A 27,400-nucleotide genomic window follows, 5' to 3' on the forward strand; every position below is an offset into this window, starting at 1 on the left:
ACGCTGGGCCTCGTTCGGCTTGGTCTCGGCTTCGTGTTGCCGACGCCGTGTTAATCTCTTCACTGATCCACACTACGCGCTCCTGATCTGCAACCGCACCCGATGCCCACACTAACCGCACGGGCAGCGCCACCCGCGCCCCCACCGCCACGACAATGACTGGCATACAAGACTACAGTGCGTTACGATGTCGCTATATTAATGTAACGTGAGGGCGTACGCGAAGCGCGCTGCAAGAGACGACTGACTACAAGACGACACGGACTCGCCTGGCCGCCTAGAAGAGGTAGGAAGACAAGCGCTGGTACCACGTCTCGGGGGCGTAGATCTCCTTGTCCATCTCCTCCATCTCGTCGAGCTGGCGGCGGCCCGAGACAAAGTCGATCTGGTCGAGGGGCACCAGCTTGGTACGCTTGAGGAGCTTCCAGCCGACCCAGCAGACGGCAAAGATGGGGATGGTGATGTACGAGGCGACAAAGTTTGACGCCTTCCAGTTGCCCTTGAGGAATACGCCAAAGTTGTTGAAGAGCATGATGATGGTGAAGGAGATGATGCCGTACCACGAGAGGTAGGGCTGGAAGGGGGCCTTGTACGGGTGGCTGTCGCGCGAGAGGCCCTGGCGCTTGAGGCCGTAGTAGAAGCGGAGGTAGGACAAGAGGATGGCCCACCAGGCGAGGATACCCGAGATGGCCGAGATGTTGTAGAGCCAGTTGAAGGCCTGGACGGCGGCATCACCACCGGTGTTGAGGTAGGCGAGCGCGCCGAAGAGGGACGTGACGACGATGCACCAGATGGGCAGGCCGTTCTTGAGGCAGTAGCGGAAGAACCTGGGCGCCTGGCCCTGGAGGGAGAGGGCGTAGAGGGTACGCGAGGCGGCGTAGACGTCCGAGTTGCCTGCCGACCAGGCCGAGACGAGGATGACGGCGTTGACGACCGAGGGCAGGCCCTTGATGCCGGCGTTCTCAATGGCAATGACGAACGGCGAGGCCTTGGCGGTACCTGCTCCCGACGCGTCGAGGAGGCGCGAGTCGGTGTAGGGGACGAGCACGGAGATGAAGAAGATGCCGAGGACGTAGAAGATGACGAGGCGGTAGAAGACACGCTTGATGGCACGGGGGACGGTGCGGCGGGGGTTCTGGGCCTCGCCGAGGGTGGTCGCGACGATCTCGGTACCGATGAACGAGAAGGCGGCCTGCGTGAACACACTAAAGAAGGCGAGGAACTGGCCCCAGCGGCCGCCAATGACGCCGTCGCCCGCCGCGATCTGGTTGAACGGGCCCGGGTTGCGCCAGTATCGGAAGCCGATGGCGTCGTGGCTCGGTCCGCCACCGCACATGAGGACGAGGCCGAGGATGATGAGGCCGACAATCGTGACGACCTTGATGGCCGAGAACCAGAACTCGCACTCGCCGTACGCGCGCGCGCCGAAGAAGTTGACGAGCCACACGAGCACCATGGTGACGGTGATGTAGACGGCGGGGTTGGTCTTGGAGTCCCAGTACGAGATGACAATGGCCGAGGCGACGAGCTCGGTGGGGGTGGTGATCGCCCACGAGTACCAGTAGTTGAAGCCGACGGCAAAGCCGAGCGCGGGGTCGACGAAGCGCGCGGCATAGTGCGTGAACGCGCCGGCGACGGGGAAGAGGGTCGCCATCTCGCCGAGCGCGACCATCATCGAGAAGACCATCGACGCCATGATGCAGTAGGCCAGCCAGACGCCCACGGGGCCGCCGTTGGCGAGCGCGCCGCCCGATCCGACAAAGAGACCTGGGATGTCAGCGCCGATACGTAGTCGTGCGTGGGACAGGTGTTGCGGCCTCTACCAGCTCGTGCGAGCGCTGTGAGGCGAGCGCGCCCCCTCCTGCCTGCCAAGAGCAGGCCCGGGCACCGGACATGGCCGTCAGGACACGCCCTCCGGGACTCCGGTACACCGGATCTTGCGCAACCCGGCCGGAACGACGGCTACGGAAGGAGCGTGCATCGCGCGCGTCGCTGCGGCTGCCGGTGCCGTCCCCGCATCACGTCTGGCGCCACTCGCCTCGCCTCGCCTCGCCTCGCCCGCCAATGCCACGCCCACACCACCACACTCACCAGTACCGATAGCGCCGCCGATGGCGATCATGGCCATGTGTCGCTGCTTGAGCGAGCGCTTGACGCCGCCTTCCATCTCTCCGCGGTCTGGGGTGGGGGGTTAGCGCTGTGTCGCTGCTGTTGCTGTTGCTGCTGCTGTCTCAGGCCCTCGGGATCGCCTGCGGCGACCCCTCGGCTCACGCTCGACTCACTGTTCAAGTTCATCCCCGGCATGGTCGTCCCCGTGTGGTCGACACGGTACGCCTTCTCGGGGTCAGACCCCGCGTCGGGCGCGTACGCGGGGGGCGCGTACGCCGGCTGCACGGACGTGCCTCCGTTGTCGTCCTTTTCCTTGTATTCCATTGCGAGTGTGAGTGTGTGTGGGGGGGGGGGGGGGGTGAGGGGGGATAAGCACGCGGGTATGGCCTCTTCCGTTATATCTGCAGTCTGTCGGCAATTCGTTTGTCTCGTGCGCCTCGTTTGCTCGCTCGCTCGCTCGCTGCCTGCTCGCTCTGCTCGCTCAATGCACGCCCTCCCTCGCAAGGTATTTTTTCCCCGTGTGGGGAGTAGTGGGCCGGGGCTGTCGGGCTCTCTGGCAAGAGCCCTTGCCTTCCTTTCGCTCGACCACTCACTCACTGCCATTCCCTACCGCGCCCACGAATAGAACAGCATGTCTCTGCAGATTGTACCTGCTCTAACCGAGCCGCCAGCGGCCAGAGGCGAATCAGGCACGCCGCGCCAGCTTGGCACATGGCCTGGGTGGCCGGGGTGGGCTGCCGACATTCCAGTTTTAGAACTGGTGCTTGTCTTGTGCGCCGCTCGCCGCTCGCTACTACGGGGTTCACGTGCTCGTGTGGGTGGCCCTGGGGGCCCTGGCCTGGTGCCGCCTGCTGCTGGGATTAGATGCTCGCTGTCCCCCCTGCAGGGATCCCACGGATTTGGGAGATGCAGGCAGTTGAGCTGGCCACTCAGCACACTGCGCATTGGCTGCGTCGACCTCGACCCCGCGTGGCGCACTGCATGCGATGCGCGCTGCGTCGATGTGCGCCGTTTGAACCCCAGCAGCAGAGGGCGGCAGGGGCCGGCAATGTCGGGTGGCGCTACCAAAGAAAGAGTCGACGCTCGAGGCAGCGCGGATGAGCCGTTGGAGCTGACGGTGCCCCGACAGCTGTAGCGCTCCAGCGCTCCAGCGCCATTCGTAAACGTCCCGAGAGCGCTCGAGAGCACAGACGCTAGCGCGTCCAAAGTGCCCACTCGCTTCCGACATCGCGGACTTCTCCACAAAATGGCATCTCTATCACGCCTGATCTGTTGTGCTCTTTGCGCGCGTATCACGCACATCCGTGGCGGGGAGTTGCGGGGCCGCCGTTGCTGATGGCGTGCCCGTCCTTATCGTGCAAAGACGTCTCTAAGGGCCTGGTCTGTGTTTATCCCGCAAACTCTATTGGACGGATTACCACCAGATTGGCCCTGCGAGCACACAACAGACTCTGTTACGAGTCATCATGTCTCACCACGCCGCCGATCCGTCACTCACTCATAGAGATACCGACGAGCCCAAGTGTCGATCCGCACCAACACGGCGCCTCTCACTCGCCGTCCGCATCCACGGGCCGCGGGCTCGTGCATCAATACCCATCACCGAGTCGTGGAATGTAGCAGCTCCAACTCAACCCCACCCCAAATCACCATGTCCGCCTCAACGGACCTGGGGAACCCACTCCCCAATGGCGCACCAGATCCTGCTCACAAACCATGCAAATGTGCATCCCTGTCTATCCTGCGCTGACTACATGGGCGAGTCACCGCACTCGTCGTCATAGCACTTGTCATGACTCCATCCATCATGACCCTTGCCGCGGGCCCCGTCCGAATCCCAAAGCAACTACCCCCGACACGCTTTAAGCGCTCTTTGTTGGGAGCCACTCCTTAGGGAACCCGCGGACGCCACCGATAACCTCTGGTCGGCGCTTGAGCGCCTCGGCGCGGGCCCAAACGTGCTGGCCGTCACGCTGGCGCTTCTTGCGCTGACGCGCGAGGAGGTGGCGCGTGTCGATGGGCTGGTTGGCGGGCAATGGCGACTTGGGGTCCTGTGGTCGCAACCAAGTCGCGCGCATAGGTGATGGGAGGCGCCGGCAGTGATTTTCAAGAGCGCGGATGCGCGATCGTCCACAATGGTCAAAGGCCGGAGTGGGTTGAATGGTTGAATGGGTAAGGAAATGTGGCGGCGGACGGAGGTGATTGGCGGTGGAGGCAGGGGTCAAGGACAGGACCGTCGGCGTCATATTCGGCACCGCAACATCAGAATCGGCGCCGACAGCGATGAACAAGCGACGGACGCGAGCATGAAGCAGGAATAGCAGGAAGGACATGGTCAGCCTCCACATCGTCAAGCACGCGCCTCGCCAAACTCACGTTGGCGGCCTCAACAAGCTTGTCCAAGATGTCCGAGACGCTCTTGCGGTTCTGGCGTCCGAGCGGCAGCCTCTCCTCGGCAATCTTGAGCCAGCCGTCCTTGCTGAGCTTGTCCTCGGCCTCGAGGTTGAAGGCACCAGCGGCGTTCTTGCCGAGCTCGGCACGGCCAGGACGTCCAGGCGACCACCGTGGGCCAGCGAGCAGCTTGAAGCGCTGGATGGCGTCGGCTGTCTTGAGCGGCAGCGCCGAGACGGGCGCGACGAGCACGCGCTTCTGGTTGTACGGCGAGTCGGGGTCCGACAGGTCGACGGTGGACGTGATGCGGATCTTGCCCTTGGGCTCGCGGAACTTACGGGCCTGAGCTGGGGGGAAGTTAGCGGGTGAGGCAGGAGATTGTGAGGGAGGGGGAAGAGGCGCTAGCGTTTGTGAAGGCGTCAGATCGACGGCGGCAGCCTGTAGGCGCGCCTCTTGACGATAACCATGAGATGCTAGACGTGCCAACAGCCGTCAGGCTGCGATCTGTGTCGTCTTCAGACTCCTCGGCGTGCTTTCGCGCCCCGGGTAATCCTTAGAATGCGGAGTCGGCAATGGGGACACTGCAGCATTCCTGTGCCAAGCAACGTTGAAGGAGCATGCCCTTTGCCCTCTGGAACGGCATGAGGAAAGCCAGCCGGACCCGCGTCCTGCGGAGTGCTGTAGTGCCGGCACGCGAGCATGTGGCCCGGGAACGGTTGTCGTCGAAGCCGGCGGCATACGGCGTCCCCATCGACAAGGGCCGGCTGTCCATCGCTGTCCATCGCAAACACCTGCGAGCTTGTTGCCTTTGCCAGGCCCGCCACAGGCTTCAAGTCCCAGCTTGCTTCCAGCACTCCCAGTGCCGCCAAGCTCTTGCAGCCCTTCGCGCCGGCGTCCTCATCCCTTTCGAGCGCAGCCGATGCGGTCGATACCCACAACCCCACGTCCCAAACTCACCAAGCAGCGACTCGCGATCCAGCTCAAGCTTGGAGAACAGCTGGCGCGCGGCGTCAATCTCGAGCAGGCGGCGGTGTCCAATGGACGTCGTGTCGTCAAAGAGGAACGGGTTGAGGTCGTCGAGGTCGTACGCCTCTGCTCCGGGGCGCAGCTCGTCCTCCTTGGACTTGCCCGGGGTCCTGGGCGCGGACTTGGCCGACGTCGTTCCGAACGCGCGCGCGGCGGAGGGCACGGCGGTGCGCAGGCGCGGGAGGAGGGACATGGTGGTCGTGGTGGTGTGGTCGAGAGTGACTTTTGCCCGTTGTAATGTTCGGCTGGGTTGCTGGTGCAAAGTCGGAAAGTGCGGAGGTGAGCACAAAATTCGCGCGCCTAGGGACTCTTCTTAAAGGCGCGCAAATTAGGGACGGCACAAATAGGCCCGAAGCCATTGTTTGGTTCCGCCACAAAGCCACTTGTCATAGAGCGGCATGTGAGACGCGCCCCCTAGTCTTGCCTCTTCTTGCCAGTCGTGTCTGTCGCGTGAGGAACGCGCGCCGCGATCATTTCATATCAAGCGTGAGATTGATTGTCTTCGATCAATCTAGACACTCGGGGGTCTCGGCGTGAGATCGTGAGACACGCCGACACTGCCCCGTCGCCGACGTGACGACCACGACTCATCAACCCCCTGGCCCTGGCTCTCCCGCCATGCAATGTTACAATGGTCCATAGGGGTATGATATGCGATGAAGTGGGTGAGAAAGTACAACTGGCAATGTGGGCAAGCCCTTTCTGTCTATAGAACAACAAGTCCTGTCGTTGTCGGGGTGGCCTGCCGCCCCCGAATGCAAAAGTGTCAAACACGCCGGTCTAGTCACTGGTGCTGCATTCGCAGCACAAAGGCGTTGACCTTGAGCATGAGGATGGTGACCGAGCCTAGTCGTGGCGCGTACATGCCGGCGCGGTCGCGCACATCGGCCTCAAAGTTGCCGAGCTCGGACAGGTCGATGCAGATGGCGCCGGGGCGGAGCGCGATGGTGGGCACCTTGAATGAAGACCCAGGCACGGCCGTCACGACAATGTCGCTCTCTGCCAGCAGAGACGCGAGCGAGGGCTTGACCTCGGGGTGGACAGACACGGAATGTCTGTCTCCACCGTTGCGCTCGTACACATGCGTCGAGTCAATGTCGACAGAATACACGCGGGCGCCGTCGTTGGCGAGCATGCCTGCGAGTGGACGGCCAACAGTTTCGGATCTGGTGGTGGTCATGTGTCAGTGGCGTTGTGCGTCGCGATGGAGGCGCCTTCGATTCATGATTCAATGACTCACCGGTTAACTACCGTGACCGTCTTGCCGCGGAATCGGTCTCCGACCGACGCGTACGAGTTGTAGATGCCAACCTCGTTGGACTGGAGCGCGCGGACGACGGCGAGCGCGGTGCATGGGTAGACGGTGGCCGCGGCGGGGTTGGCCGTGAGCTCCTCGACGGTGGACGGGGGGTGGTCGTAGGAGCGCTCAAGCGACTCGGGGTGGACACCCTCGACGTCGACACGAGGTGCGATGAGCGCACGCAGCTCGGCGTCGCGTACGGCGTCAAAGAGCGGGAAGTAGACGATGAGACCGTCGACCGTCAAGTCGTCGTTGATCTCGACAATCTTTGCTCTGACAGCCGCGAACGACGCGCTGTCGTCATAGTCGTCCTCGGCAGCCGAGAGGTCGACCTTGTCAAACACGACCTCGGCCTGCTTGCACGCGCGGGCCGTCATGTCGGCGTACATGTGGCAGCCCGAGTCCGAGGTGGCGAGGAGGCCGACGATGCGCAGGGGACGGTCGAGGCCCGCGAGGGCGTCCTTGAAGACGGCCTTGATGGGCTTTGTGATCTTGAGTGCGGAGAGGTCGCGGCATTTTTCAGTAAAGACGGGGTAGTCGGGCAGCGAGGGGGTAGTGACGACGAGGGGCGAGTCGAAGAAGGCGTCCTTGTGGGCTGGGGGAGTGGAGGGGATGAGGGTGATGGTTGACGACGACGACGAGCGCGACATTGCAGGCGGGAGGAGCGTGGGGAGGTTGTGCTGCACGCGGGTGGACATTGTTGTTGGGGGTGTGTGGGAGATGGGGAATGGGAGGGTGGTGGTGGGCGAGTTGCAGGTAGGTAGGATAGGTCGAGGGCTATTGTTGGTGGCCTGGAGGAGCTTTCGAAATTATTTCCAGCCTTTGACAAATCAACGAAATCAACGAGTGAAAGTGCGTGTAGCAGTGTCGGTGGCTGGAAAGGACAAAGCAAGTCGAGTCGAGAAACTCTTGTACAAGCAAAACAAGTGAGATGTTGCGATGGGAAGGAGGGGTCCTGTCCCACCAGTGGGTTGCATGCAGGATCTAATTATACAAGGTGGTGGCCGTAGTGCGTTGCCATGAACTTGGTTGTAGTATCCTTTGAACTGACCTAGTGGCGACTGCACTACGGGGACACGGGAGCGGGCATGGCGCAGCGCGGGATCTGGGGTCGGCGGTGGTTGTGACGGTGCCGCTGCCGCACCCCGATCGCACGCCACTGACGGCGACAGCGTTGTTACATTCTCAGGCAGGCGAGAGCATGCATGCATTCGTTGTTGGGGTGGAGCATGCAGACGAGAGAAAAGTTTCAGCATCAGCCTGCGTCGCCGCTGTCGTGGTTGTAAAGGATAGAGTTTGCGAGATAACGGCAGTTGAATGCGGCCCACCCGCCCTGGTCGCCAGGCAGCAGTGGCAGGTCGAGGTCGAGACTCGCGCGCGAATAGCACTGCACAGAGCGACAGCCGCACGGCGGCAGCGGCAACAGGCAGCGGCAGGCTGTCGTCGCCGGCATGCCAACGTCCGTCCTTTGGCCGTTGTCGTCTGTCGTCAGAGGCGGCATTGTGGGGTCTGGCTGGCTGGCTGGCTGGCTGACCTGACCTGGCCAGGGCGATCTGGTGTGAGCGAATGGCATCCGCGGACGGCTCGACATTGCAGCCCGAAACAGACCGACAGAGGCACGCGTGTGTGGCGTGTGTGCACATGTAGCCAGCGACGGACTGACGCGCTGACGTGCTCATGTCCGTGCTCGTGCTCGTGCTCATGTTCGTGCAGCACGGGCAGCGCTGTGGCGTGGGACACTTCGCAGCCCGCCTGTCGATCCGCGCCGTAAAGACGCGCTTGAATGAATTGAACGACGCGCACCGCCAAGGTGTGGCGCGGCATGTGGCGTCGAGCGGGCGCGGGCACCAGTCCCAAGACGCAGACGAGGGATGAAACAAATACAACCGCACCCAAGCAAATGCTAATGGACGCTTGCCGAGGCTGGCGGGAGCGCGCACCCTGTTGCAGTTTGTTGGTTGTTACCACTGCGGCGTAGCAGCGGCGGCGGCACTGTACTGCCCCCCCTCCCCCCCGCGGCGTGTTGTGTGCCGCCGTGTGCCCCGCTCCGCAGCCGCGGTACACGCCCCGGCCCAGCGCCCCACCCGCCCGCCTGCGACAAGAACGCACACACACGCGAGTCCCGCTGGCAGCAGCAGCAGCAGCAGCGAGCGTAACGCAACACTTTGCAGCCCAGACTTGCAAAACAGTCCCAAACACCACATCCGCACGGTTCCGCAACCCCATTCTATGCGTCTTACGGCAGTCGAACAGTGGCGATGACGACAAGGAACCGCCAGCAGGCAGGCACCGGCGCATGTCGTGGGCTGAGCGGGGGGTGTTTGTCGCCATGCTGCAATGCCGACGACGTCGTGCGGTTGTCGTCGAGGTGCTCGCCCGCTGGCCCGCTGCGCGGCCGTCGTGAAGCCGACGGGCGGAGCCGAGCAGTAGCGGCGTCTTGGCTGCTGGTGGGGAACGTACGTCGAAGCGAGTGAGCGAGCGAATCGAGTACGCATCCTTCCCATTCCTTCGACGGGAGGTGGAGATCGCCATGGGATTCGAGATCGCCGTGGCTCGGATGTCGGCGCACGGCGGCATGGCGGGCAGCGGCGAGCTCGAGGCTGTGTTGTGCAGCCCGCATACCTGGTTGTCAAAGGCCAAGACAGCAACGCCGCCGCCGAGGCCCAGCTCGACTCGACTCGACTCGACTTTGGTGCTGTGGTGTGGTCGTGTGGTGTCAGGCTGGTTTGTCACCGGCGTGGTCGCCGCCAGCAGCAAGGAACAGCGCTCCAGTAGTCTCCATACCTCGATACCGTTTGCGGCCCCACTGGCCGCGCCTGTCGTGATGGTAACGAGGCGATGTTGACGGCAACATGAGCGCCGTCTTGGGCTCGCGCCCAACCTTGTTGCTGCTGTTGCTGCTGCCGCCTCGAACCGCCGCTCCGCCGCTCCTCCCAGCTGCTGCAAACCAACTAACCAATGACATACATGCCCCGGACTCCGTGCCCGGCGCTTGCTCTAGATATACAACCAGTGTCCTGTACAGATATACTTGGCTTCCCTTCCGCCTACATCTCGACGCGCACACTGCCCACCGACGCCTCGATCGTGAGCCCGGCCTTGTGGTGGCCCCACCCGTTCGGCTGTGGTGGCGCGTGCGGCGTGTTGTGATCGCCGTGCTCGCGCTCGCGCTCGTGCTCGCTGGGCTGCGCTTCTGGCGCCGCGGTCGCCTCGTCGCTCGACAACCACCGCGCACGGCCAGAGGCAATGCCCTCGTGCTTGTGCACCGTCACGTTGCGTACCCGTCCCAGTCCAAGCGGATCGGCGAGATCCTGCGCCACAGCGACGTCGATCTGCCCGACCGTAGACGCAAATCGGAACGGTCCTTGGTACAGCGGGTGGTGGTACGCTGGGACGAGCGTCAGCAATCGCCGAGGCATGAAGCTTCTTCGCCACTTACCCTCAACAGACCCCACCATGGATCGGATACGCTCGCTCAGCTGACGACATGGCACCTCCCAGCCGCTATGCCTGACCGTTGCGTTGGCGTTGTTGACCGATACGTCGACAGCGAGCGGGGGGAGGGCGCAGTCCGCGTCGTCAACCAAGCCAGCGCTCGGGGCTGGGTTCTTCGTGTGCCCCCAGTGGTGGCGGTGGTGCGGGAAGAAGGTGTACGCCGGCGACCTGCCGACGCTGACGTCGAGGTCGACCTTGCCGCTTGGCGTCGACACGCCGACCATGTGCGAGGCCGTCACGTTGGCGGCAATAGTCCCAAGGGTGGACAGGCGGACCGACTCGGCGCGGACGTGCTCGACCACCACGCTGCCGAGCTTGCTCTCGACAAACAGGCCGCCGAGGCTCGCGGCGCGCAGGTCGGCGACGAACACGTCCGATTCGCGGGAACGGATGCTCAGCGGGGGGATGGCGCCGCGCGGCTGCACAGGCCGGGCGAGCTTGAGCGTGTTGAGCACGGTAGCGAGGAGCGACGCGGGCTTGGGCGCCACTGCGCGCACCACGGGCAGCGCGATGTGGATGCGGAACGTGAGCGGGCTCGTGGTGCTGTTGCCTGTGGCGTTCACACTGTCCGTGTAGATCCCGACGCCGAGGCCGGGCTTTGCAAACCAGTGGTTGTGCAAGTCGTGTGGGCTTGACGTGCGCGTCGTGTTGGCGTTCCGCTGCATGAGGCAGATGTCGGCGGCCTCGAGCATCGCCCACCCGGGGCTCGTAGCAGCCGTTGCGGGCACCGCGTTGTCGAGGCCAGGCGCGTCGTATACCGCTTCGACGGTCACGCGGACGTACTCGCCCTTTGCGAGCCTCTTGCCGCTGCCCACGGCGCCGGCGACCGCAGCGTGCTCGGCGTCCGAGTCGCCGTCGAACGTTGTCACGAACACGGGGCCGATCGCTGCCGGGCCATTCAAGTGCGTGAAGAGCTCGGAACCAGCGTGCGTAGGGAGCAAGAACGTCGCGTTGCTGCTGCGCGCGGCTGCGACTGGCCCCCACTGCGCGGCGTTAAACGAGGCGCAGGCGACCGCAGCGCCGTCCGACTTCCACCCTCCTGGTGGCGGACGGCCCCACCCGCCGAACGCCGTCGGCGGGGGAGGACCGAAACGGCGGTGCCACCGCTGGCGCCCGAAGAGGAGGTAGAGCGCGATGCCGAGGTACAGTGCCGCGAGGACAAACTTGACGCGCGACAGCGCCGTCTTGATGCGGTGTGTGATGGATTGCGCCTTGTCGGAGCGGCTGCAATGTCGGTCGATCGGCGTATATGGTGGCGGCGCGAGCTCGATGTCGTCTGGCGACGCGTGCGACCAGAGGAACGGCACGTCTTCGGCAGCGTTGTACGGGTCGTCGGCGTCGTACCGCGTGTACGGTTGCGGCGCGCCTCGCGGCGGCACCGGTATGGGCGACGGCGGGACGACATACTCGTCCTCGTCGTCCGAGGGTAGCGGGTCCTTTGTGTCGACGGGGAGGATCATGTCGTCGTCGTCGTCGAGGCAGTGTGTGGTCTGTGGTTGTGCATCAAGTGGTTAGTGTGACTGTAGAAGAGAGTGGAGCGAGTCAAATGTGTGTGTTGTGCATGCATCGCAGCAGGAATTCTTCTTCGCTGCTCGTCGTAGTCGCAGTGTCGCAGCGTCGCAGCCAAGCCAGCCAGCCCGTCGCTCGCTCGCAGCGTCGCAGTCGCCTCTTGATCGTGTTTGAAGTTGCTGCGAAGTGCGCAGCAAGTCGCAGCAGCAAAAGTGGCACTGGACGGGCTGGCCCAGGCACCAAGCCCGTGACGCCCAGGCCGAGCCAGCCGACGCTGCCGGGAGCAACTGCCTCCACCCAGCTGGGCTGGCTGCATACGTCACAGTCAACCCGGCCATGTGCCTGTTCCGACACGACCATCACCGCTTGCGCTTGCTTCACGCGACACCGACACCACCCACCACACCACCATGACAATCAACACCGACCGCGCCCTCGGCGCCGTGCTGGGCTCGGCGGCCGGCGACGCCCTGGGAGCAAGCTACGAGTTCCAGCCGGCCGTGCTGCCGCCTACGCCGATCGCGTGGCGCGCGGGCGGCGCGGGGCCGTGGGAGCGCGGCGAGTGGACCGACGACACGGCCATGGCGATCCCGCTGCTCGACGAGCTGGCGGCGGGGGCGGACCTGCGCACCGACGCGGCGCTGGGCCGCGTCGTGCTCCGCTGGCTCGACTGGTCAAAGGGCGCAAAGGACGTGGGGATCCAGACACGCCGCGTGTTCGGCGCGCTCGAGCGCCAGCTCGAGCGGCAGAGTTTCGGCGCCGGCGCCGACGACACGACCGCGGACACGGCGCACGTCGCGCGCCTGTGCAAGGTCGCCGCGGGGCAGATCCACGACGTGACTGGCCGCTCGGGCGGCAACGGGAGCCTGATGCGCACTGGGCCCGTCGCGCTGGGGTATCTCGGCGACGAGGGCAGCGGCGGCGCGGAGGCCACTGCCGCCGCCGCGCGCGCACAGTCCGACCTGACGCATTTCGACGCCGACACGGGGGACGCGTGTGTGCTTTGGAGCCTTGCGATCCGGCACGCGATCCTCACCGGCGAGATCGACCTGTACGCCCAGCTGTCGGCGCTGCCTGCCGACCGGGCAGAGATCTGGCGCGGCAGGATAAAGGACGCCGAGGGGCTCGAGCCCCACCAGATCAAGAACAACGGCTGGGTCGCCGCTGCCTTCCAGGCTGCGTGGAGCGCCATCGTGCGCGGGAGCTCGCTCGTCGACGTGCTCGAGCGCGCCGTGCGCGCCGGCGACGACACGGACACGGTCGCGGCCATCGCCGGCTCGCTTGCCGGCGCCAAGTACGGCGCGAGCGCGCTGCCAAAGCTCTGGACCGACGAGCTGCATGGCTGGCCCAGCGAGCGCGCCGCCGACCTCGAGGCCAAGGTCTTGCTCGTGGTGCGCAGAGAGTAGGCGGCGACAACGGTAGCCGCGTTCAAACCCCGCACACGACCACGTCACACGACGCGTCGTCCTCCACCTTGCCACCTCACACATGTGTATCCCCTTTCCTTCGTAGCTCAGCAGCCACACCACACCACGTTGTATCACTCCTCCAGCATGCTACATTCGTCACAGTGTTCGGCCGATGCGTGGCGTGCATGATATGATACAGACGGGCGGTGCTTGACTCTAAAACATATGGATGCGTCTCAGCGCTGGGGCTGATGTGAGGGAATGTAAATGTGCTGATAGGAAACTATTGCGTGAATACGAGTCGTGTCGATGATGACCATGCCTATAACACACTGCTGCCGCCGCCCAAGGTCTGCAGCTTGTTGTTCCACCGCACGACCTTGGGGTGGGCGATGACCTTGTCAGCACGGAAGCCCTGTACCTCGAGGCCTTCAAGCGACGTTGCTCGCGACAGCGCGACATACGCTGTCCTGTCAGCCTTGTCCTCCACCAGCCCGCCCAACAGCCACACTCACCCTGCCCTTTCTCAAACACCTTGCCAAGGTCCACCTTGACCTTTTCGAGCGCTGAAGGATTAGCCGTGGCGCCAACAACCGAACCCAAGCCGCCACCACTCACTCTGTCCCTGCGCTTTGTGAATCGACATGGCCCACGCCAGAATAAGCGGGACCTGGGAACGAGACGCCTGAACTTCGCCATTTGGCAGCTCCGTCTTCCAGCTATCGGGTTGCACGAACGCGTCCTGGAAACCACCGCCAGGAACGTTGAACCTCACCACGGGGTACGGTTTGGCGTTGGGGTTGATCTTCGCCTTCAGGATGTCGCGGAGCTGCTCCTTCTTGTCATCGGGAACGTCTTCAAGGCCGTCGTCCTCGCCCGGCGGAATCCACTGGTTGGCGCCCGAGACTCGAAACTCTGACTGATGACAGAAGCCGATGACCTTGCCCATACTGCCGTTGACCAGAGTCTCGGTGGTGTTCTTGATAAGCATGACCTGAGCATCTTTCCTGATCTCAATCATGTGAGGCGCCATGAAGCTAGACAGGAGTTTCTGCCGTTGGTCGAGATTGGCCACACCGGCATCCGTTGCCTGGTACGACCAGCTGTCGGTATTCAGAGCTCGCAGGCGCTGCGTGTTGGCTCGTTCAACATCTTCACGGCGTGGGAACAACTCGGTGGCCTCGATGCCATCGTCGTTGCTCAGTGGGCGGCTGAGCCCGTGGAAAGCGGCAATAGACTCGCGCGATAGCTTGCCATAGCGCATTTCGTTCAGCATGTCGACAAATCCTGGGATAGTTAGCAGATACCCGTGATCCAACAGCAACCTCCACTCACGCTGGTCCTTCTGACGGAACACTTGGGTCAGGACAACCTGCTGGTCCAAAGACTCTTCCCAGGTGGTGGCCTCGAAGCAGAACCTCGGCTCAGTGCCCCTGGTGACCGGAGGAAGCTGGAGGAAGTCGCCAGTCACAATGATCTGCATGCCGCCAAAGGGAATGTCCTTCTTGCGCATGACGCGGGCAATCTTGTTAAACTTGTCGAACAAGTCGGCGTCCACCATGGAAACTGAACAGGATCAGCTGTGGATTACGTTGAAAACTCACCCTCGTCGATGATGAGAGCCTTGGTGCGCGTCCAACGGGCTGCCGCCTTCTTGTTCATCCTGACCCGCTTCACAACTGCCTGGATGTCGCCCTCTGCGAGTCCTGCGCCACCAAAGGAATGCAGTGTGACTCCACCGATGTTGCAGGCTGCAATGCCGGTTGAGGCAGTGATGGCTACAGCGTCCGTTGCCTTCCACTTCTTCTTCAGGCCGTCGATGATGTGACGGAGGAGGACGGACTTGCCGGTTCCTGTTCGTGTCAATCGAGCTGCTGGCAAGCAAGCCTGGCTTCACTCACCCGCACTACCGGTGAAGAAGATGTTCTTTCCCTCTTGCACCACCATACGGAGAACCTCCTGTTGTTCAGAGCTCAAGCAGAGCTTGGCTCTAATGCTGACCATAGGGATGTGAGGCTTGGCGTTCTTCTTGGGCGCAGCACTGCTGGTCGAGGACGACGAGCCTGACCGGCTGACGACCTTCTTGGTAGGTCTTCGATCGTCAGCGGGACAGCTCAAAAACGGGAGATCAAATGGTGCCAGCCGGCGAACCCAACTAAGGCTGGAAGGACTCACGGGAAGGAAGAATCCCAAGGCATCGGCCTCTTGAGACGAATCGCTGGTACGTCGGCGTCATCGTCAAGGGAAGGCAATGCCTGGGCAGGGGCAGGGGCAAGAACCACCGGCGCATTTTCGTTCATCGCTGCGAGGATGGCTTTGCGACGGCGTTCAGCCGGGGTCAAGTTGTCGTCGGGCTTGGAGACAGGAATGGGCAGCGGCATGACGGCGGGCTTGGCGCCGTACTCGAGCCTGGCGGGGGGTTCTCGTTTCACTCCAGGTTCGAGCTTGGCAACATTCTCTCGCTTGGGGCTGGTGGGTTTTTATCAGCACGCGACTGTGAGGGAAGGTGGTGCACTGATCTCACCGCTCGGGGCTTGGTGACCACTCATACGGGCGCGATGCCGAGCTTGATGGTTGATGGTCTGCGCCGTCGTTTCCCCATTCGCGCTTGAAAGAGTTGACCCTAGACAGGCCACTTTGTCCACTTCGAGAGGACGTGAGTATACTAGGCATGGTTAAATGGGTGGTGATGAGGAGGATTGTTGTTACACCAACGCGACTGGTGCTATTTGTTTTGTGGTGGTTGACGCGACTTGTTTTGAACCAGGGGCAAGTAGGGCGCGAGCGTGATAGGATGTCCAGGCACTAATTACGTAAAAAGGAAATAGAGCGACCGTGGGTAGCTTCGGCTCGTGGGTCAAGATTTCGAAGTCCACTGCGGTCCACAGAGCAACAACGATTACACCAAGTCCAACTCGACCTGGTCAACCTTGCATCACAGCAACAAGAGCAAACATGGGTCGCGACAAGAAGATTGCCAACGCCATGAAGCGGTCAGAGGAGCACCGCAAGGCGCGGAGGGCCAAGGAGCAGGTCAAGCTCAAGCGCCGCATGGAGGTGGGTCTTGTTATTGAGGGGTCGCACCGAAGCTTCATTCTGACGTTGGCAACAGCTTCGCAAGGCCGAGAAGGGAGAGGGAGGCGAGGAGCTCAAGAAGGAGCGTCTGGCCAAGAACATTCCTCGCACGATCGACAACACGCGTGTCTACGACCAGTCCTCGTACCTCACTGCCGACCCCGCCGCTCTTCGTGCTGCCGAGGAACGCGCCGCCGAAGCTTCGAGGCTAGTCAACGCTCCTGTCGAGGAGGACGAGGGCATGGACGAGGATGAGGACGAGGACGGTGATGATGAGGAAGAGGAGGACGAGGAGGACGCCGTCAAGCCCTCTGCGAAGGGCAAGGGCAAGGCTGTGGAGGAGGGCGACGAGGAGGAGGGCGACGACGCGGAGGGTGGTGACGACGCTGAGGAGGGCGCAGAGGAGGAGGCCGAGGCTGAGGAGGAGCAGCCAGCTCCCATCCCCACCGGCCCTCCTCGCATCCTTATCACCACGTCTCCTGGACCCTCCAAGCCGACCTACGCGTTCTGCGACGACCTCAAGAGCATCTTCCCCGGCGGCGAGTTCTTCAAGCGGCCAAAGGGACGAGGATTCGAGCTCGGCCGTGTCGCGCGATGGGGAGCGAAGCGTGGCTTCCAGGCTGTTGTCATTGTCAACGAGGACCACAAGGCGCCAAGTGAGTGGGCTGGGCTTTGACCACTGAAAGCCGCTCACACTCCAGATGCCATCACCCTCATCAACCTGCCTGCTGGCCCTACCGCCTACTTCAAGCTTAGCAGCGTGCAGCTGGGCTCTGAGATCTACGTGAGTTGGCTGGTGACCTGGCTTACTATGTGCTGACACTTCCAAGGGACATGCCCGACCAACGGCCCACTCTCGTAAGATGACGCCCGCACCTCATGCGCAACCAGCTGACACCCTCCCCAGCTGAACTCATTCTGAACGGCTTCACGACGTTGCTGGGTAACGCCGTCGGTCGCATGTTTGGCACCCTCTTCCCCCCTCTCCCTCAGTTCCGCGGTCGCCAGGTCGTCACCCTGCATAACCAGCGCGATTTCCTCTTCTTCCGTCGTCACCGGTGAGTAGCTTGCCGGCTCTCGGTGCTGCCCCTAGCTAACGACCCGCCCAGATACGCCTTCACCTCGGCGACTTCTGCCAAGCTGCAGGAAATCGGTCCTCGATTCACCCTGAAGTTGCGATGGATGCGCAAGGGTCTCCCATCCGTCCGTGCTGGTGACGGCCGCATGCCTAGCGGTGGTGACGCCGGCGCCGAGGACGAGTACGCCGTGGAGGACGACTCGGAGACCGAGGCGCAGGAGAAGATGGACGAGGACGAGGCTGCCGCCGAGTTTGCTACGGGCAAGGCGCCTCCCAAGAACACGACACCAAGTGGCCAGGCTATCCCTGCTCTGGACGAGGAGCAGGAGTACGAGTGGAAGTGGAAGGTGAGGGCGACTAGTGAGACCGGGAGGCGGGCGCTGACACCACTCGCAGCCCAAGATGGAGGTCTCGCGGAGGACATTCTTCCTTTGAGCATGCTTGTGGCTACCACTTGTGTTTTGTCTGTTCTGTATCCTTGTTGCATGCATCTCACCCATTGCCTTCGAACTGGGTTTTCATGCGCCACACCCACGTGGCGGCTGCTTCTGCTTGTCGGAGATTCGGGATTAGGCCGCCCTGGCGCGGTCCTGGTTTTCGAGCTGGTTTGTCCACGCTCGTGTGGTGGATGCTTGCAGCCAGCGACGAGTACTGGAGTGTGAGGCAACTGCAACAGCATTAGACGGCTCTAGCCTATACACACTCGCGTTCGCTCTCGACCGAGTACCCCCATACCCCCCACGACCCGCCGAGGAGACCGCATCGACGACCGAGCGACACTCCGGGACGACTATAAAACGTGCGACAGCCAACCACCACATCTCGCCGCCAAAAAAATCGAACTTTGCCCATCATGGCCGAGTACGACCTTACCCAAGCGAGTGTCCCGCGCCGTCGACCTGGGAACAACATGTACTGACCATTGTCGCAGAAGCTCATCCCCCAGCTGGACCGCCAGCTGGCCCTGCCCCTCCTCGACCACCTCGAGGCCTCTGGCCTCTTCCCCGCCGTCCAGGTGACCAAGGCCGAGTGCGTCGCGAAGGCGCGCGCGCGCGCGTGTGGAAGTGGGAACCAATGCTGACTCTGCAGGTATGACCTCGTCAAGGGCACCAACATGGTCGACTACATCGAGGAGCTGTACGAGAAGGCCAAGAGCCAGGGCGCGACCGTCGAGGCAAAGGACTTTCAGAAGCTCCGTGATGACGCGACTGTCCGTTACAAGACCCTCCAGGAGGCTGCCCGCCCGATCATGAAGGTCATTGAGGACCCCGAGGCTGTTGACAAGCTCAAGAGCAACGTTGACAAGGAGAAGAACCTCGAGCTCTTGAAAGCCGAGTACAACGTACGTGGTTATTGTTGCGGTGGAGGTTCGTGCGCGGGACGACGGCTGAACAATGTGTGTACAGATCTCGTTGGAACAGATCAACGCGCTTTACCACTTTGGCCAGTACCAGTACTCGCTCGGTGCGTACGCCGACGCTGCCAACTTCCTCTACCACTTCCTCATCTTCTCGCCCTCTGTCGAGCTCAACACGTCGGCTCACTGGGGCAAGCTTGCGTCCAACATTCTCAACGGAGAGTGGGAGGCCGCCCTTGCCGACATCAAGGACCTCCGTGACCTGATCGACAACCCCCACTCGCAGGCCCAGGCCAAGCCCCTCACGCAGCTCCAGGCCCGCACCTGGTTGTTGCACTGGTCGCTGTTCGTCTTCTTCAACCTTGGAGAGGGCCAGGGCTGCCAGAGCCTGCTCGAGATGTTCCTCTCGCCCGCCTACCTCAACACCATCCAGACCTCATGCCCCCACCTCCTCCGCTACCTCGTCGCCGCTGCCATCATCTCGCGCCGTGCCCCCAAGCCGGCCGGCAGCCGCTCGAACCGCGACCACGTCAAGGACTTGACGCGCATTGTCCAGATGGAGGAGTACCAGTACTCTGACCCCGTCACCGCCTTCCTCAAGGACCTGTTTGCCGACTTTGACTTTGACAAGGCCCAGCAGCGTCTGGCCGTTGCCGAGAGCGTTGTCCGCTCCGACTTCTTCCTCAATAACTTTGCCGACGAGTTTGTTGAGAACGCCCGTTGGCTCGTGTCCGAGATCTTCTGCCGTATCCACCAGCGCATCGACATTAGCGACCTGTCCAAGACGCTCAACCTGTCCAACGAGGAGGGTGAGAAGTGGATTGTCAACCTTATCCGTGACTCGCGTATGGGTGTCGACGCCAAGATTGACCTCAAGTCGAACATGCTCCACATCTCGAGGCCGCACACGACACCCACGGCCACGCTCATTGAGACGACTCGTGGCCTTGCGTTCCGGTCGCAGGCCATCCAGTACGCAATGCAGAACACGTCGGAGCAGAGGTCAGGCGAGCGCGGCGAGCGCGGTGAGCGTGGCGGCCGCGGTGGCCGTGGTGGACGTGGCGGACGAACGGGCGGCGACCGCCAGTCGCGACCAGCCCCAGCGGCTGCTGCCGAGAGCGCGCCTGCGGGCGAGGTTGCTGCCTAGACTAGTATGGAGAGATGAGGGATTTTAGCATGTATTGCATACATTCGTTAGAGTGACTGGACGCGTGTCGTGTGAGTGGTGATTATCGGCCACATGTCGCACCGCTTTTGGTCGGCGGATCGTCGGAGGCAAAGTCGATCATTGTCATTGTCGGCCTGGTGCGTCATTGACGGGTTGATTGCTCCAAAAGTTGCCACCTTGGGGGGTGTTACCTGTGACAGCGGTGGTGACGCGCCAAACAAATAAATACGGGCACACCCATTGTGCTCTTTTCCTTGCAGCCCCCCACTCCCTCCTCTCTGTGAATAACCTCCAACCACTACCCACCAGCATGAGCGCAATCGCAATGGCTGCGGCCAAGGTACGTTTTGCCACCCACGCCTCTCGCGCCTGATTTCCGTTCACTCACACGCCACCGCAGAAGTGGGCGGGACCGCAAATCCAGGCAAGGCTCGAGCCCGACGACCCGTACTACACGTACGTTGTCAACTCGAAGGGCAAGCGGAAGCGCGTCAAGGTGTGTCCAACTGCTGGACATTGCTGACCCCAGCGCGATCTCCCGCCCGGCCTCACCAAGGAGGAGGAGAAGATCCTGCGCAAGGTCCGCCGGCGCGCGCACCACCTCGACAAGGGGTTCAACCTCTGCGGGTTCAAGTTTGGCTGGACCTTCTTCATCGGTACGTGGACGGAGCGGGACAGTACTGACAGCAGGCATCATCCCCGGTGCGGGTGACATTGCGAACGGCGTGCTGGGCTACCTCCTCGTCGTGCGGCCGTCGACGACGCTCGACCTGCCGCCGTGGCTCGTCGCGCACATGCTCTTCAACAACGCCGTGTCGTTTGGCATCGGGTGAGTTGCTGCGGCCAAGAGTGTGTCCACTGACGCCCCAGTGTCGTCCCGATCGTAGGTGACGTCGCCCAGGCCGTGTGGAAGGCCAACTGGCGCAACTCGAACGCGTGGGTCGTGTGAACGACGGGCTGCCGCTGACAATACGCAGGCTCGAGGACCACCTCGCGATCAGGGGACAGAAGGCGCTCGACGAGCAGGCGCGCACGACGGGCGCGACCGCACAAGCGGCCCTCGCGAGCGACCTCCTGCACGGCACTGGCGCCGTCGTCGGCGCCGACGCGACCGTCGTGCAGATCGGCGACCCCGCCAAGGCGCCTGGATCCAAGCAGCAGAGGAAGGGCAAGTGGAGCGCGTGGTTCGGCGGCGGTAAGGAGGGTGTCGTGGTGGACGAGGAGGCAGAGCTGCAGTCGGCCACGGGGAGCACGGTGGCGCTGGCCCCCGCGGCAGGCGCCGCGGGGTCGTCTGCGACCGCGCCTGCTCCGGCGGCCAAGCGGGCTGCTGCGCCGCCAGTGGCCCCCGCCGCTGCTCCTGCCGCTGCTGCCCCCGCGCCAGCGCCCATTACCGCCCCGACTGCCGCTGCTGTGCTCGCCGCCGCACCACCCGCCGAGCCCAAGAAGGGCTTCTTCAGTCGCAAGAAGTGAGGTGCCCCTCCCTTGCTGGCCCGGACTGGACGACACACCATAGCCGGCGCCCAACACACGATATGCTGCTGCCGCGACCGCCACCATAGCCGTAACCTATTCTCCCTCGGCCCATTCTTCTCTGCCGATTGTAGCCCCACATAACCCGATGTAATGACTTCATGGCGCTATCTAGAACTGGCCCGGGGTGAAGTCGAGGACCGTGACGCCCGACAGCGACGTCTTGCCGAGGAATGTCTGGGGTTAGTTAGCTGGGCTCGCTGGCTGCACGTACCTTGAACGCGTCGTGCGCGGGGTCGTGGTCGATGTAGTAGTCGCAGTCTTCCTGGTTCTGCGGGCGGGGGTGTGAGCCGAGGTGTCGTGTGAGCGCCGGCATGGCGAGCTGCCAGCGAGGGAGCTCCGTCCCGCCAGCCATCCTCGCCGTGCTGCCGCTGCACCCCCTCGCCTGCACTCACGTTAAACTCGACCAAGAAAACCACCTGCACACCCCCGTCATGCCCCTCCTTGTTGCTCTGCTTGCCGCCGCGGATATCAACAATGTACCTGCGCCCGTCGTCGCGCACACAGGCGTCCTTGAGCGCGAGCATGTCGCGCGTGATGGCGGGGAGGTCGGCCGTGTCGGCGACCTTGAAGGCGACTGGGCGCGAGCACGCGCGTCAGCGCGTGCGTGCGGGCGAGTATACGACAGTCGACGCCCCCCCCGACTCACCAATGTGGAGCACGGTCATGGCTGCTGCTATCGGCGCGTCGCTCCTCGTCCAGGACAAGACGGCACTGCCCAGCGCGATGAGCACGAGCACTCCCACGCCGATCGCCCACGGCGGCACCCGCTGGTTCTTGTATGTGGGGTACATACCTGATGTGTGGGTGGTGTGGTGGGTGGAAGGGAGAGGTGGGTGTGTGGGATGGCCTCCACTTGGCGTGGGTGCTGGACCGGACTTAATAGTCTGACGCCTGCCGGCCGATCGCTGTGGATGTTGCGCCGGAGATAGCACACCGTCCACTCGTGCTGTGCTCTGAGTCAGCGTAGTGCATGCTCACGTCCACAACAACAGATCTGCATTACGTGCATGCACTCGCTTCGCGTTATCGAGCCTACCGAGAGGTGGAGTGGACGGTGGACTGTAGTCCTAATAAGACTGCCACTTTGATTACAATTACCCCCCTTTGCCTCGCCCTAATCCACACGTGCGCGGAACCAAACCCACAGCCGTGACCGTCACGAAAGTCAGTCTTGCAGCACGCGTAGTCAACAGCGTCTTGCTCACTCTCCATCGCACTCTCGTCCCCCACCCCCCCTCCCCCCACGCAATGTCCGACGCCCCGCCCGCAAGGCAGCCAGCGCAGTCAGCCCGCGCAGCGGCAAAGGGCACGTTCCGCCTGGCGCCATACTTCCAATCACTGAGCTACCTCACCCTCCTCCTCGGCGCTGGGGTGGTCGCGCTGCCCCGCAGCTCCGACTTCTTCGCGACGAGCGGCGCGCCGCAGCAGCAGCAGCGCTCGAGCAGGGACCGCCCGGAACATCCCTGGCTCACGCCGATCACGGCCAACCCCACGCACACGCTCGGGTGGGAGGTGGCCGGGCTCGTGTTGACGATCGGGTGGTGGAGCCGCAAGATGGCGGCGTGGTGGGGCGCGACGCCTGATGCCAAGGTATGTTGCGACTGCTCGCGACGCACGCTGGGTGGGCTGGGCTTGATCCCGCGTACCACCGCACGACGCTTGCTCGCTCGCTGACGCTCGCTCGAAGCGCCTCAAGGAAACCGTCGTGTCGACCCTCGGCGTCGCGCTCCTCTTCCACCTGTTCATTGTCCTCCTCGGCGCGCCCCTGGTCGACAAGTGGCGCGACACGGCGCTCCTCGCGCTCCATCTCACGCTGCTGGGCGCCACGCCGATCGTGTACGCGCTCGGCGTGCCGTCCATCCACGACGACGGCATCGCCGCGCGGTACCGCCTCACGCGCATCGTGTGCCAGTGGGCGCCGGAGAACGCTGCCGAGCGCGCGCTGTCCTTCGGGCTGGCTGGCACTGTTGTCGGCGCTTGGGTCGGCGCTATCCCTCTTGCGCTCGACTGGGACCGTCCGTGGCAGGTGGGTTGGCTTCTGCGAGATCACGCTGACCCCAGTCATACCCCCTCACGCCCATGATTGGCTCCATCGTCGGCTTCATTGTCGCCAGCTACGCCTCCTGGGCCATCTCGGCCTACGCCTCGCTCAGCACCGACGTCAGCAAGTATGTCTCGGCAACGACGCCCAAGCCCAAGGCGGCGGCCGCTGCCGCGCCCAAGAAGCGCAAAGGCAAGGCGCAGTAGGGTGGCAGAGTCACAGCGACCGCACCCAGCTTCATAGAATAGATACCCACGGCCCATTGCCCAGCCACAGCCCATCCCCCTCCCCACCCACCCCACCACCCATCACGCCACCAATGCATGCAATGAATCTTGCAGAGTGTTCTGATCTTGTATCGTTGGAACCTAGTTCAACAACGGAACTATGGAGAGAGTGTGAGAGAGGAGATCGTGATTGGAGTCTGCGGGCGACGATGCGGCCGCAGACTTTTGATGGAGTGTATATGTGGAGAATGAGATGAGAGATGCAAGAAGTGTCCAAGTCTAGTTTCCGCGCGGCTCACGAACCAGTCGGAGCCACAGAGACCCAAGGAGGGAGCGCTCGCGCACAACCTCCCATGGGCCCATGACGGCACGAGTAGGGTCGCCGCGTCCAAAGCGGGCCTCCATCTCGGCCTTGCCCTCGGCAGTGCCCTCGGCCTCGAGCGTCACCATGCCCTGCCAGTCGGCCGCGACACGGTCTCCGGGACGGATCTCGAGACCGGCAACGTGCAGATAGCGCTTGGCGCTCAGACGAGCACCAGACGCCACCGTCACGTCGCGACGGTCGTACGCCAGGCGGAGGCTGTTCATCGCCTGCTGGGCGTACGGCGCAAAGTCGAGGTAGAGAATCTGCGGCGCGGGCAGGAAGGGGTCGTAGTACACTGGCGAGACCGCAAACGCGTCGAGGTAGCGCGGCAGGTGACCCGTAGGCGAGTGCACGTACTCGAGTGGCACAAGCTTGTGCGCCACAAATGGAACATACACAAGTACGTGCTCAGTGTTGGTGGGCTTGTGGAGCGCAGTGTTGACAACAAGGTCGCCCAGCTTCATGCGCTTGTCGGCACCGCACTTTTCCAGTTCACGCCACGACGCCGCAGCGCCCTCGGCCGAAGGCCAGCGGGGCACGCGGTCCGAGACGGGGATGAACACTCGCAGAATTGGGGCACGGCCGGGCATGAACGGAGGAGGGCGGTCAAAGGCGGGCTCGGCCCTGTGGCTCATCTGGCTCGACAGGTCACGCGACGACCCCGTCGGTGACTCGTAGCGTCTGTGGACAGGCGAGTTGGCGCCGCCACGAGACGAGCGGCCTTCGCTGCTGGTAAGAGACGAGCGGTTCTGACGGTCGCCGCCGATCGGCGGGGGCACCGGAAGGCTGTCAGACCCATGGCCTAGGTCCGACATGCCCTGTCCGATAGAACCATGCTGATGCCGTCCGTTGCGCGTGGAACCGCGCACAACCGATGGGCTCGTCTGGGCCGACATGATCGAACCAGGTCTGCTGTTCGGTGCGCTCGGAGACGGGCTGATGGGCTGGTCACCGTAGCGACGGAACTCGTAGCGCTTGGCGGTCGGGTAGCTGACAGGAGGGAACGCGGCCTTGCCTTGGGGTACTGGCAGCGCTGGCTGTGCGGCCGCCGCTGGTGACGCCAAGGCAACATTCTGTGCGGACGACACACTCGCCGAGCGCTTCCGACCAAAGAAGCCAGTCGAGCCGATGGACGTCACCGAGCCAGCCGAGCCACGACGCTTGCGGAGCTTGCCGGGGCCAAAGTTGGAAGGGGGCGCCGAGTCGTGCAGCGTCTTGACCTCCTTGGGTGTGGAGGACAGCGGCTCAGGCATGACGACCTCGGTCACGCGCTCGCCACGAGGCATCCTGCTGATGCTGTGGCCGCCGCCGTGGCCAGCGTCAGAGCCTGCGTTGCTGGTGGTCCGCGATCCCGGATAACGGCCACCCTGCATGCTCGCCATCGAGCTCGACTTGTGAAGCGTCGGGAGCTGAAGCTCGTCATCAAATGGCAGGGGCGGCGAGTAGGGGAAGGCCGAAGGAGGTAGCGTTCTCAAGAACAACACGATGAGCGTGTGCGAAAGGCTGAGATGGCGCAGGAGGTTGTGGTACTGTTGCGGGTACGTGCTGTAGACGGCTGGGTCGTGAAGTAGCGACTCGAGGAAGCCCTCCCAGACTGTCAGACCAGGCCACGACCGGCCACGCTCTCGTTCAACCGTAACACCCCACTCGCGCATGACCCAACGGCCGACCATTTCTCCGCTGATGTACTTGCGCAGCGTGTCGTCCGAGCCCAACACATTGAGGAACGTGTTGATGTTGATATGCGGGAGGAGCGAGGCCGTGATGTGTGGGTGAACCAGCAGAGCAGTGAGGCTGCGGTCAAGGTGCTTGGCACGCGGTCTGGGCCGGTTCAAGACGGAAGAGCGCACGCTGTTCGGCTTGGAAGCAGGGGCCACTGCCGACTCGGCACTGCCACCCGAGTCGTTTGGCGACATCGGCGTGATACGGGCCTGTGCCGCTGATGCCGATGCAGATCGTGCCTGTGCAGCCGCGATACCGTTGATGCCGTTTATCGGGCTGGAAGGATTGGAGAAGACGGGGCTAGCCAAAGGCGACGACGCAATTCTGCGGGCCTGGTTGGTGGCAGAGAGCACTCTTGGCGGCAGCGGCGAACCTCCCATTGACGTTGGCAGACCATTGCCCAAGCCCGAGTAGCCTGGGCCCTGCTTGGGCTCCGGGGTGAGACGACCAAGCGAGGACGGCGGTGTGGGCGACCGCACGCCATTCAGGTCAACAGGCGACTTGAGGTCACGCTGCTGCACACTGGCCGCCGGGGGCACAGGCGAGGCGCGTGGGGTAGTCTGTGTCGGGAGAGGGCCAGGCGCCTGTCGTGGAGTCACGTCGGTCGAGGTAGGCTGAACGTTGTGGGTCACTGTCGCAGCTGGCTGCGGCACTGGTACCGGTTGGACCATGCCGTTGGGTTGCTGGGGAATCACAATCCGAGGCCGAGTGGGGCTTTGTTGGTGAGGGGTGGGTACCGCTGCAACCGCCTGCAAGGCCGCGCCCGACGCCGGAGGCGAAGCCGCTGAGTACTGGGCAGGACCCAAAGAAGACGGCGACGTCACAGGCGACTTGACAGGAGGAGCCGGCACAACTGGTGGAGACTGCGGGGCAACGGGGGGACGGGGGTTGGGCATGCCATTCGCAGCATGGTGCGGAGGCGGAGGGCGGGGTCCGGCAGCGTGGCGGACCGAAGTGGTTCGGGCGGGAGGAGAGATGAGTCGGGGCTGCTGCTGCTGCTGCTGCTGCTGCTGGGAAGGAGCTGCCTGTCGAGGATCATTGGGCGTTCGCGGTGAGTCGTGGACGCTCAGGCCTTGCATGGCGCCAACGGGGTATCCATTGGCGACCGGAGGCGCAGGAGCAGGTCGTACACCAAGCTGTTGGGGAGGTGGGGGCCCGGCATTCGGCGTGCCGTTGGGAACGTAAGGCTGAGGCATCGCCACTGGACCTTGGTAGCTTCCGCGACGGTTGGCGGCAGGAGGTGAAATGTTGTGAGGGTTGGGGGGAGGCGGCCTCATGGCTCCTGGAGGAGGTCGAGGTGGACCTTGAGGTGAGCCGGCTGGGGCACGGGCAGAGTAGAACGCATCGCGGGGAGGAGGCCGCGGTGCGTCATGAGGAGGGGGACGCGGAGCGTCATGGGGAGGAGGCCGTGGTGCGTCGTGCGGAGGAGGACGTGGTGCGTCGTGCGGAGGTGGTCGAGGTGCATCGTGAGGAGGAGGTCGGGGGGCCGCCTGAGGGGGAGACCACGCCACAGCCTTTTGTGGCACTGCTGGGCCATCGAGCAGTGGAGGCCTCGAGTAGTGCTGCTGCTGTGGCTGCTGCATCGAGGGGAAGTTG

The 27,400-nt window shown here is 63.4% G+C and overlaps 12 protein-coding genes across 12 annotated transcripts; 4 read left to right on the forward strand and 8 right to left on the reverse strand.

The window, feature by feature from the left end:
- Positions 1 to 147: 147 nt before the first annotated feature.
- LYP1_1 (Lysine-specific permease) lies at positions 148 to 2,460 on the reverse strand. The gene is made up of 3 exons (XM_062772141.1): positions 2,283 to 2,460; positions 2,092 to 2,178; positions 148 to 1,767 (listed from the first exon to the last, which is right to left on the reverse strand). The coding sequence occupies exons 1-3, from the start codon at positions 2,431 to 2,433 to the stop codon at positions 278 to 280; spliced, it is 1,728 nt and encodes a 575-aa protein (XP_062628125.1). The 5' UTR covers positions 2,434 to 2,460; the 3' UTR covers positions 148 to 277.
- A 1,353-nt stretch (positions 2,461 to 3,813) lies between these two features.
- Positions 3,814 to 5,734, reverse strand: LOC62_04G005596 (uncharacterized protein). The gene is made up of 3 exons (XM_062772142.1): positions 5,458 to 5,734; positions 4,486 to 4,847; positions 3,814 to 4,160 (listed from the first exon to the last, which is right to left on the reverse strand). Exons 1-3 carry the CDS (start codon positions 5,717 to 5,719, stop codon positions 3,972 to 3,974), a joined length of 813 nt encoding a protein of 270 aa, XP_062628126.1. The 5' UTR covers positions 5,720 to 5,734; the 3' UTR covers positions 3,814 to 3,971.
- A 426-nt stretch (positions 5,735 to 6,160) lies between these two features.
- mtd1_1 (Methylenetetrahydrofolate dehydrogenase [NAD(+)]) lies at positions 6,161 to 7,580 on the reverse strand. Its single transcript, XM_062772143.1, has 2 exons — positions 6,767 to 7,580; positions 6,161 to 6,692 (listed from the first exon to the last, which is right to left on the reverse strand). Exons 1-2 carry the CDS (start codon positions 7,522 to 7,524, stop codon positions 6,311 to 6,313), a joined length of 1,140 nt encoding a protein of 379 aa, XP_062628127.1. The 5' UTR covers positions 7,525 to 7,580; the 3' UTR covers positions 6,161 to 6,310.
- Positions 7,581 to 9,774: 2,194 nt separating this feature from the next.
- LOC62_04G005598 (uncharacterized protein) lies at positions 9,775 to 11,872 on the reverse strand. Its single transcript, XM_062772144.1, has 2 exons — positions 10,266 to 11,872; positions 9,775 to 10,214 (listed from the first exon to the last, which is right to left on the reverse strand). Exons 1-2 carry the CDS (start codon positions 11,779 to 11,781, stop codon positions 9,874 to 9,876), a joined length of 1,857 nt encoding a protein of 618 aa, XP_062628128.1. The 5' UTR covers positions 11,782 to 11,872; the 3' UTR covers positions 9,775 to 9,873.
- A 368-nt stretch (positions 11,873 to 12,240) lies between these two features.
- Positions 12,241 to 13,236, forward strand: draG (ADP-ribosyl-[dinitrogen reductase] glycohydrolase; the record flags this gene model as incomplete). The annotated part of the gene is made up of 1 exon (XM_062772145.1): positions 12,241 to 13,236. One exon carries the CDS (start codon positions 12,241 to 12,243, stop codon positions 13,234 to 13,236), a length of 996 nt encoding a protein of 331 aa, XP_062628129.1.
- Positions 13,237 to 13,442: 206 nt separating this feature from the next.
- Positions 13,443 to 15,920, reverse strand: pfh1_0 (ATP-dependent DNA helicase pfh1). Its single transcript, XM_062772146.1, is given in 8 exon segments — positions 13,443 to 13,704; positions 13,755 to 13,805; positions 13,858 to 14,526; positions 14,575 to 14,805; positions 14,844 to 15,092; positions 15,141 to 15,400; positions 15,415 to 15,708; positions 15,764 to 15,920. The coding sequence occupies 8 exon segments, from the start codon at positions 15,910 to 15,912 to the stop codon at positions 13,562 to 13,564; spliced, it is 2,046 nt and encodes a 681-aa protein (XP_062628130.1). The 5' UTR covers positions 15,913 to 15,920; the 3' UTR covers positions 13,443 to 13,561.
- A 222-nt stretch (positions 15,921 to 16,142) lies between these two features.
- INT6 (Eukaryotic translation initiation factor 3 subunit E) lies at positions 16,143 to 19,896 on the forward strand (the record flags this gene model as incomplete). Its single annotated transcript, XM_062772147.1, has 9 exons — positions 16,143 to 16,296; positions 16,352 to 16,970; positions 17,016 to 17,098; positions 17,145 to 17,172; positions 17,222 to 17,372; positions 17,424 to 17,739; positions 18,324 to 18,421; positions 18,482 to 18,734; positions 18,799 to 19,896. Exons 1-9 carry the CDS (start codon positions 16,195 to 16,197, stop codon positions 19,894 to 19,896), a joined length of 2,748 nt encoding a protein of 915 aa, XP_062628131.1. The 5' UTR covers positions 16,143 to 16,194.
- A 265-nt stretch (positions 19,897 to 20,161) lies between these two features.
- LOC62_04G005602 (uncharacterized protein) lies at positions 20,162 to 21,387 on the forward strand (the record flags this gene model as incomplete). Its single annotated transcript, XM_062772148.1, has 6 exons — positions 20,162 to 20,257; positions 20,318 to 20,413; positions 20,447 to 20,573; positions 20,608 to 20,746; positions 20,788 to 20,853; positions 20,895 to 21,387. The coding sequence occupies exons 1-6, from the start codon at positions 20,228 to 20,230 to the stop codon at positions 21,385 to 21,387; spliced, it is 951 nt and encodes a 316-aa protein (XP_062628132.1). The 5' UTR covers positions 20,162 to 20,227.
- LOC62_04G005603 (uncharacterized protein) lies at positions 21,234 to 22,259 on the reverse strand. The gene is made up of 4 exons (XM_062772149.1): positions 22,097 to 22,259; positions 21,843 to 22,024; positions 21,662 to 21,718; positions 21,234 to 21,624 (listed from the first exon to the last, which is right to left on the reverse strand). The coding sequence occupies exons 1-4, from the start codon at positions 22,239 to 22,241 to the stop codon at positions 21,559 to 21,561; spliced, it is 450 nt and encodes a 149-aa protein (XP_062628133.1). The 5' UTR covers positions 22,242 to 22,259; the 3' UTR covers positions 21,234 to 21,558.
- Positions 22,260 to 22,685: 426 nt separating this feature from the next.
- Positions 22,686 to 23,780, forward strand: gpi11 (Glycosylphosphatidylinositol anchor biosynthesis protein 11). Its single transcript, XM_062772150.1, has 3 exons — positions 22,686 to 23,040; positions 23,138 to 23,476; positions 23,512 to 23,780. Exons 1-3 carry the CDS (start codon positions 22,699 to 22,701, stop codon positions 23,695 to 23,697), a joined length of 867 nt encoding a protein of 288 aa, XP_062628134.1. The 5' UTR covers positions 22,686 to 22,698; the 3' UTR covers positions 23,698 to 23,780.
- Positions 23,781 to 23,997: 217 nt separating this feature from the next.
- Positions 23,998 to 26,475, reverse strand: LOC62_04G005605 (uncharacterized protein; the record flags this gene model as incomplete). The annotated part of the gene is made up of 1 exon (XM_062772151.1): positions 23,998 to 26,475. One exon carries the CDS (start codon positions 26,473 to 26,475, stop codon positions 23,998 to 24,000), a length of 2,478 nt encoding a protein of 825 aa, XP_062628135.1.
- A 602-nt stretch (positions 26,476 to 27,077) lies between these two features.
- LOC62_04G005606 (uncharacterized protein) lies at positions 27,078 to 27,269 on the reverse strand (the record flags this gene model as incomplete). The annotated part of the gene is made up of 1 exon (XM_062772152.1): positions 27,078 to 27,269. The coding sequence occupies one exon, from the start codon at positions 27,267 to 27,269 to the stop codon at positions 27,078 to 27,080; it is 192 nt and encodes a 63-aa protein (XP_062628136.1).
- Between the last annotated feature and the right edge of the window lie 131 nt (positions 27,270 to 27,400).

This window comes from Vanrija pseudolonga, chromosome 4, assembly GCF_020906515.1.
Source record: "Vanrija pseudolonga chromosome 4, complete sequence".
Lineage (NCBI taxonomy): Eukaryota > Fungi > Basidiomycota > Tremellomycetes > Trichosporonales > Trichosporonaceae > Vanrija > Vanrija pseudolonga.

Bases quoted from the DNA above. Each gene is read 5' to 3' on its own strand.
- LYP1_1 (XM_062772141.1), bottom strand. From the start codon at position 2,433: ATGGAATACAAGGAAAAGGACGACAACGGAGGCACGTCCGTGCAGCCG. The intron at 2,179-2,282 runs GTGAGTCGAGCG...CCCCCACCCCAG, and splicing joins GCCGGGGATGAACTTGAACA to ACCGCGGAGAGATGGAAGGC. The intron at 1,768-2,091 runs GTGAGTGTGGTG...CTGACATCCCAG, and splicing joins CGGCGGCGCTATCGGTACTG to GTCTCTTTGTCGGATCGGGC.
- LOC62_04G005596 (XM_062772142.1), bottom strand. From the start codon at position 5,719: ATGTCCCTCCTCCCGCGCCTGCGCACCGCCGTGCCCTCCGCCGCGCGC. The intron at 4,848-5,457 runs GTGAGTTTGGGA...ACTTCCCCCCAG, and splicing joins GGATCGCGAGTCGCTGCTTG to CTCAGGCCCGTAAGTTCCGC. The intron at 4,161-4,485 runs GTGAGTTTGGCG...TTGCGACCACAG, and splicing joins AGCTTGTTGAGGCCGCCAAC to GACCCCAAGTCGCCATTGCC.
- mtd1_1 (XM_062772143.1), bottom strand. From the start codon at position 7,524: ATGTCCACCCGCGTGCAGCACAACCTCCCCACGCTCCTCCCGCCTGCA. The intron at 6,693-6,766 runs GTGAGTCATTGA...GACCACCACCAG, and splicing joins ACGGTCACGGTAGTTAACCG to ATCCGAAACTGTTGGCCGTC.
- LOC62_04G005598 (XM_062772144.1), bottom strand. From the start codon at position 11,781: ATGATCCTCCCCGTCGACACAAAGGACCCGCTACCCTCGGACGACGAG. The intron at 10,215-10,265 runs GTAAGTGGCGAA...CGCTCGTCCCAG, and splicing joins CATGGTGGGGTCTGTTGAGG to CGTACCACCACCCGCTGTAC.
- pfh1_0 (XM_062772146.1), bottom strand. From the start codon at position 15,912: ATGCCTAGTATACTCACGTCCTCTCGAAGTGGACAAAGTGGCCTGTCT. The intron at 15,093-15,140 runs GTGAGTGAAGCC...TGACACGAACAG, and splicing joins CTTCTTCACCGGTAGTGCGG to GAACCGGCAAGTCCGTCCTC. The intron at 13,705-13,754 runs GTGAGTGTGGCT...CTGACAGGACAG, and splicing joins GGTGTTTGAGAAAGGGCAGG to CGTATGTCGCGCTGTCGCGA.
- LOC62_04G005603 (XM_062772149.1), bottom strand. From the start codon at position 22,241: ATGTACCCCACATACAAGAACCAGCGGGTGCCGCCGTGGGCGATCGGC. The intron at 22,025-22,096 runs GTGAGTCGGGGG...GCTCGCGCCCAG, and splicing joins CATGACCGTGCTCCACATTG to TCGCCTTCAAGGTCGCCGAC. The intron at 21,625-21,661 runs GTACGTGCAGCC...AACTAACCCCAG, and splicing joins CCGCGCACGACGCGTTCAAG to ACATTCCTCGGCAAGACGTC.
- gpi11 (XM_062772150.1), top strand. From the start codon at position 22,699: ATGTCCGACGCCCCGCCCGCAAGGCAGCCAGCGCAGTCAGCCCGCGCA. The intron at 23,041-23,137 runs GTATGTTGCGAC...GCTCGCTCGAAG, and splicing joins GCGCGACGCCTGATGCCAAG to CGCCTCAAGGAAACCGTCGT. The intron at 23,477-23,511 runs GTGGGTTGGCTT...CGCTGACCCCAG, and splicing joins ACTGGGACCGTCCGTGGCAG to TCATACCCCCTCACGCCCAT.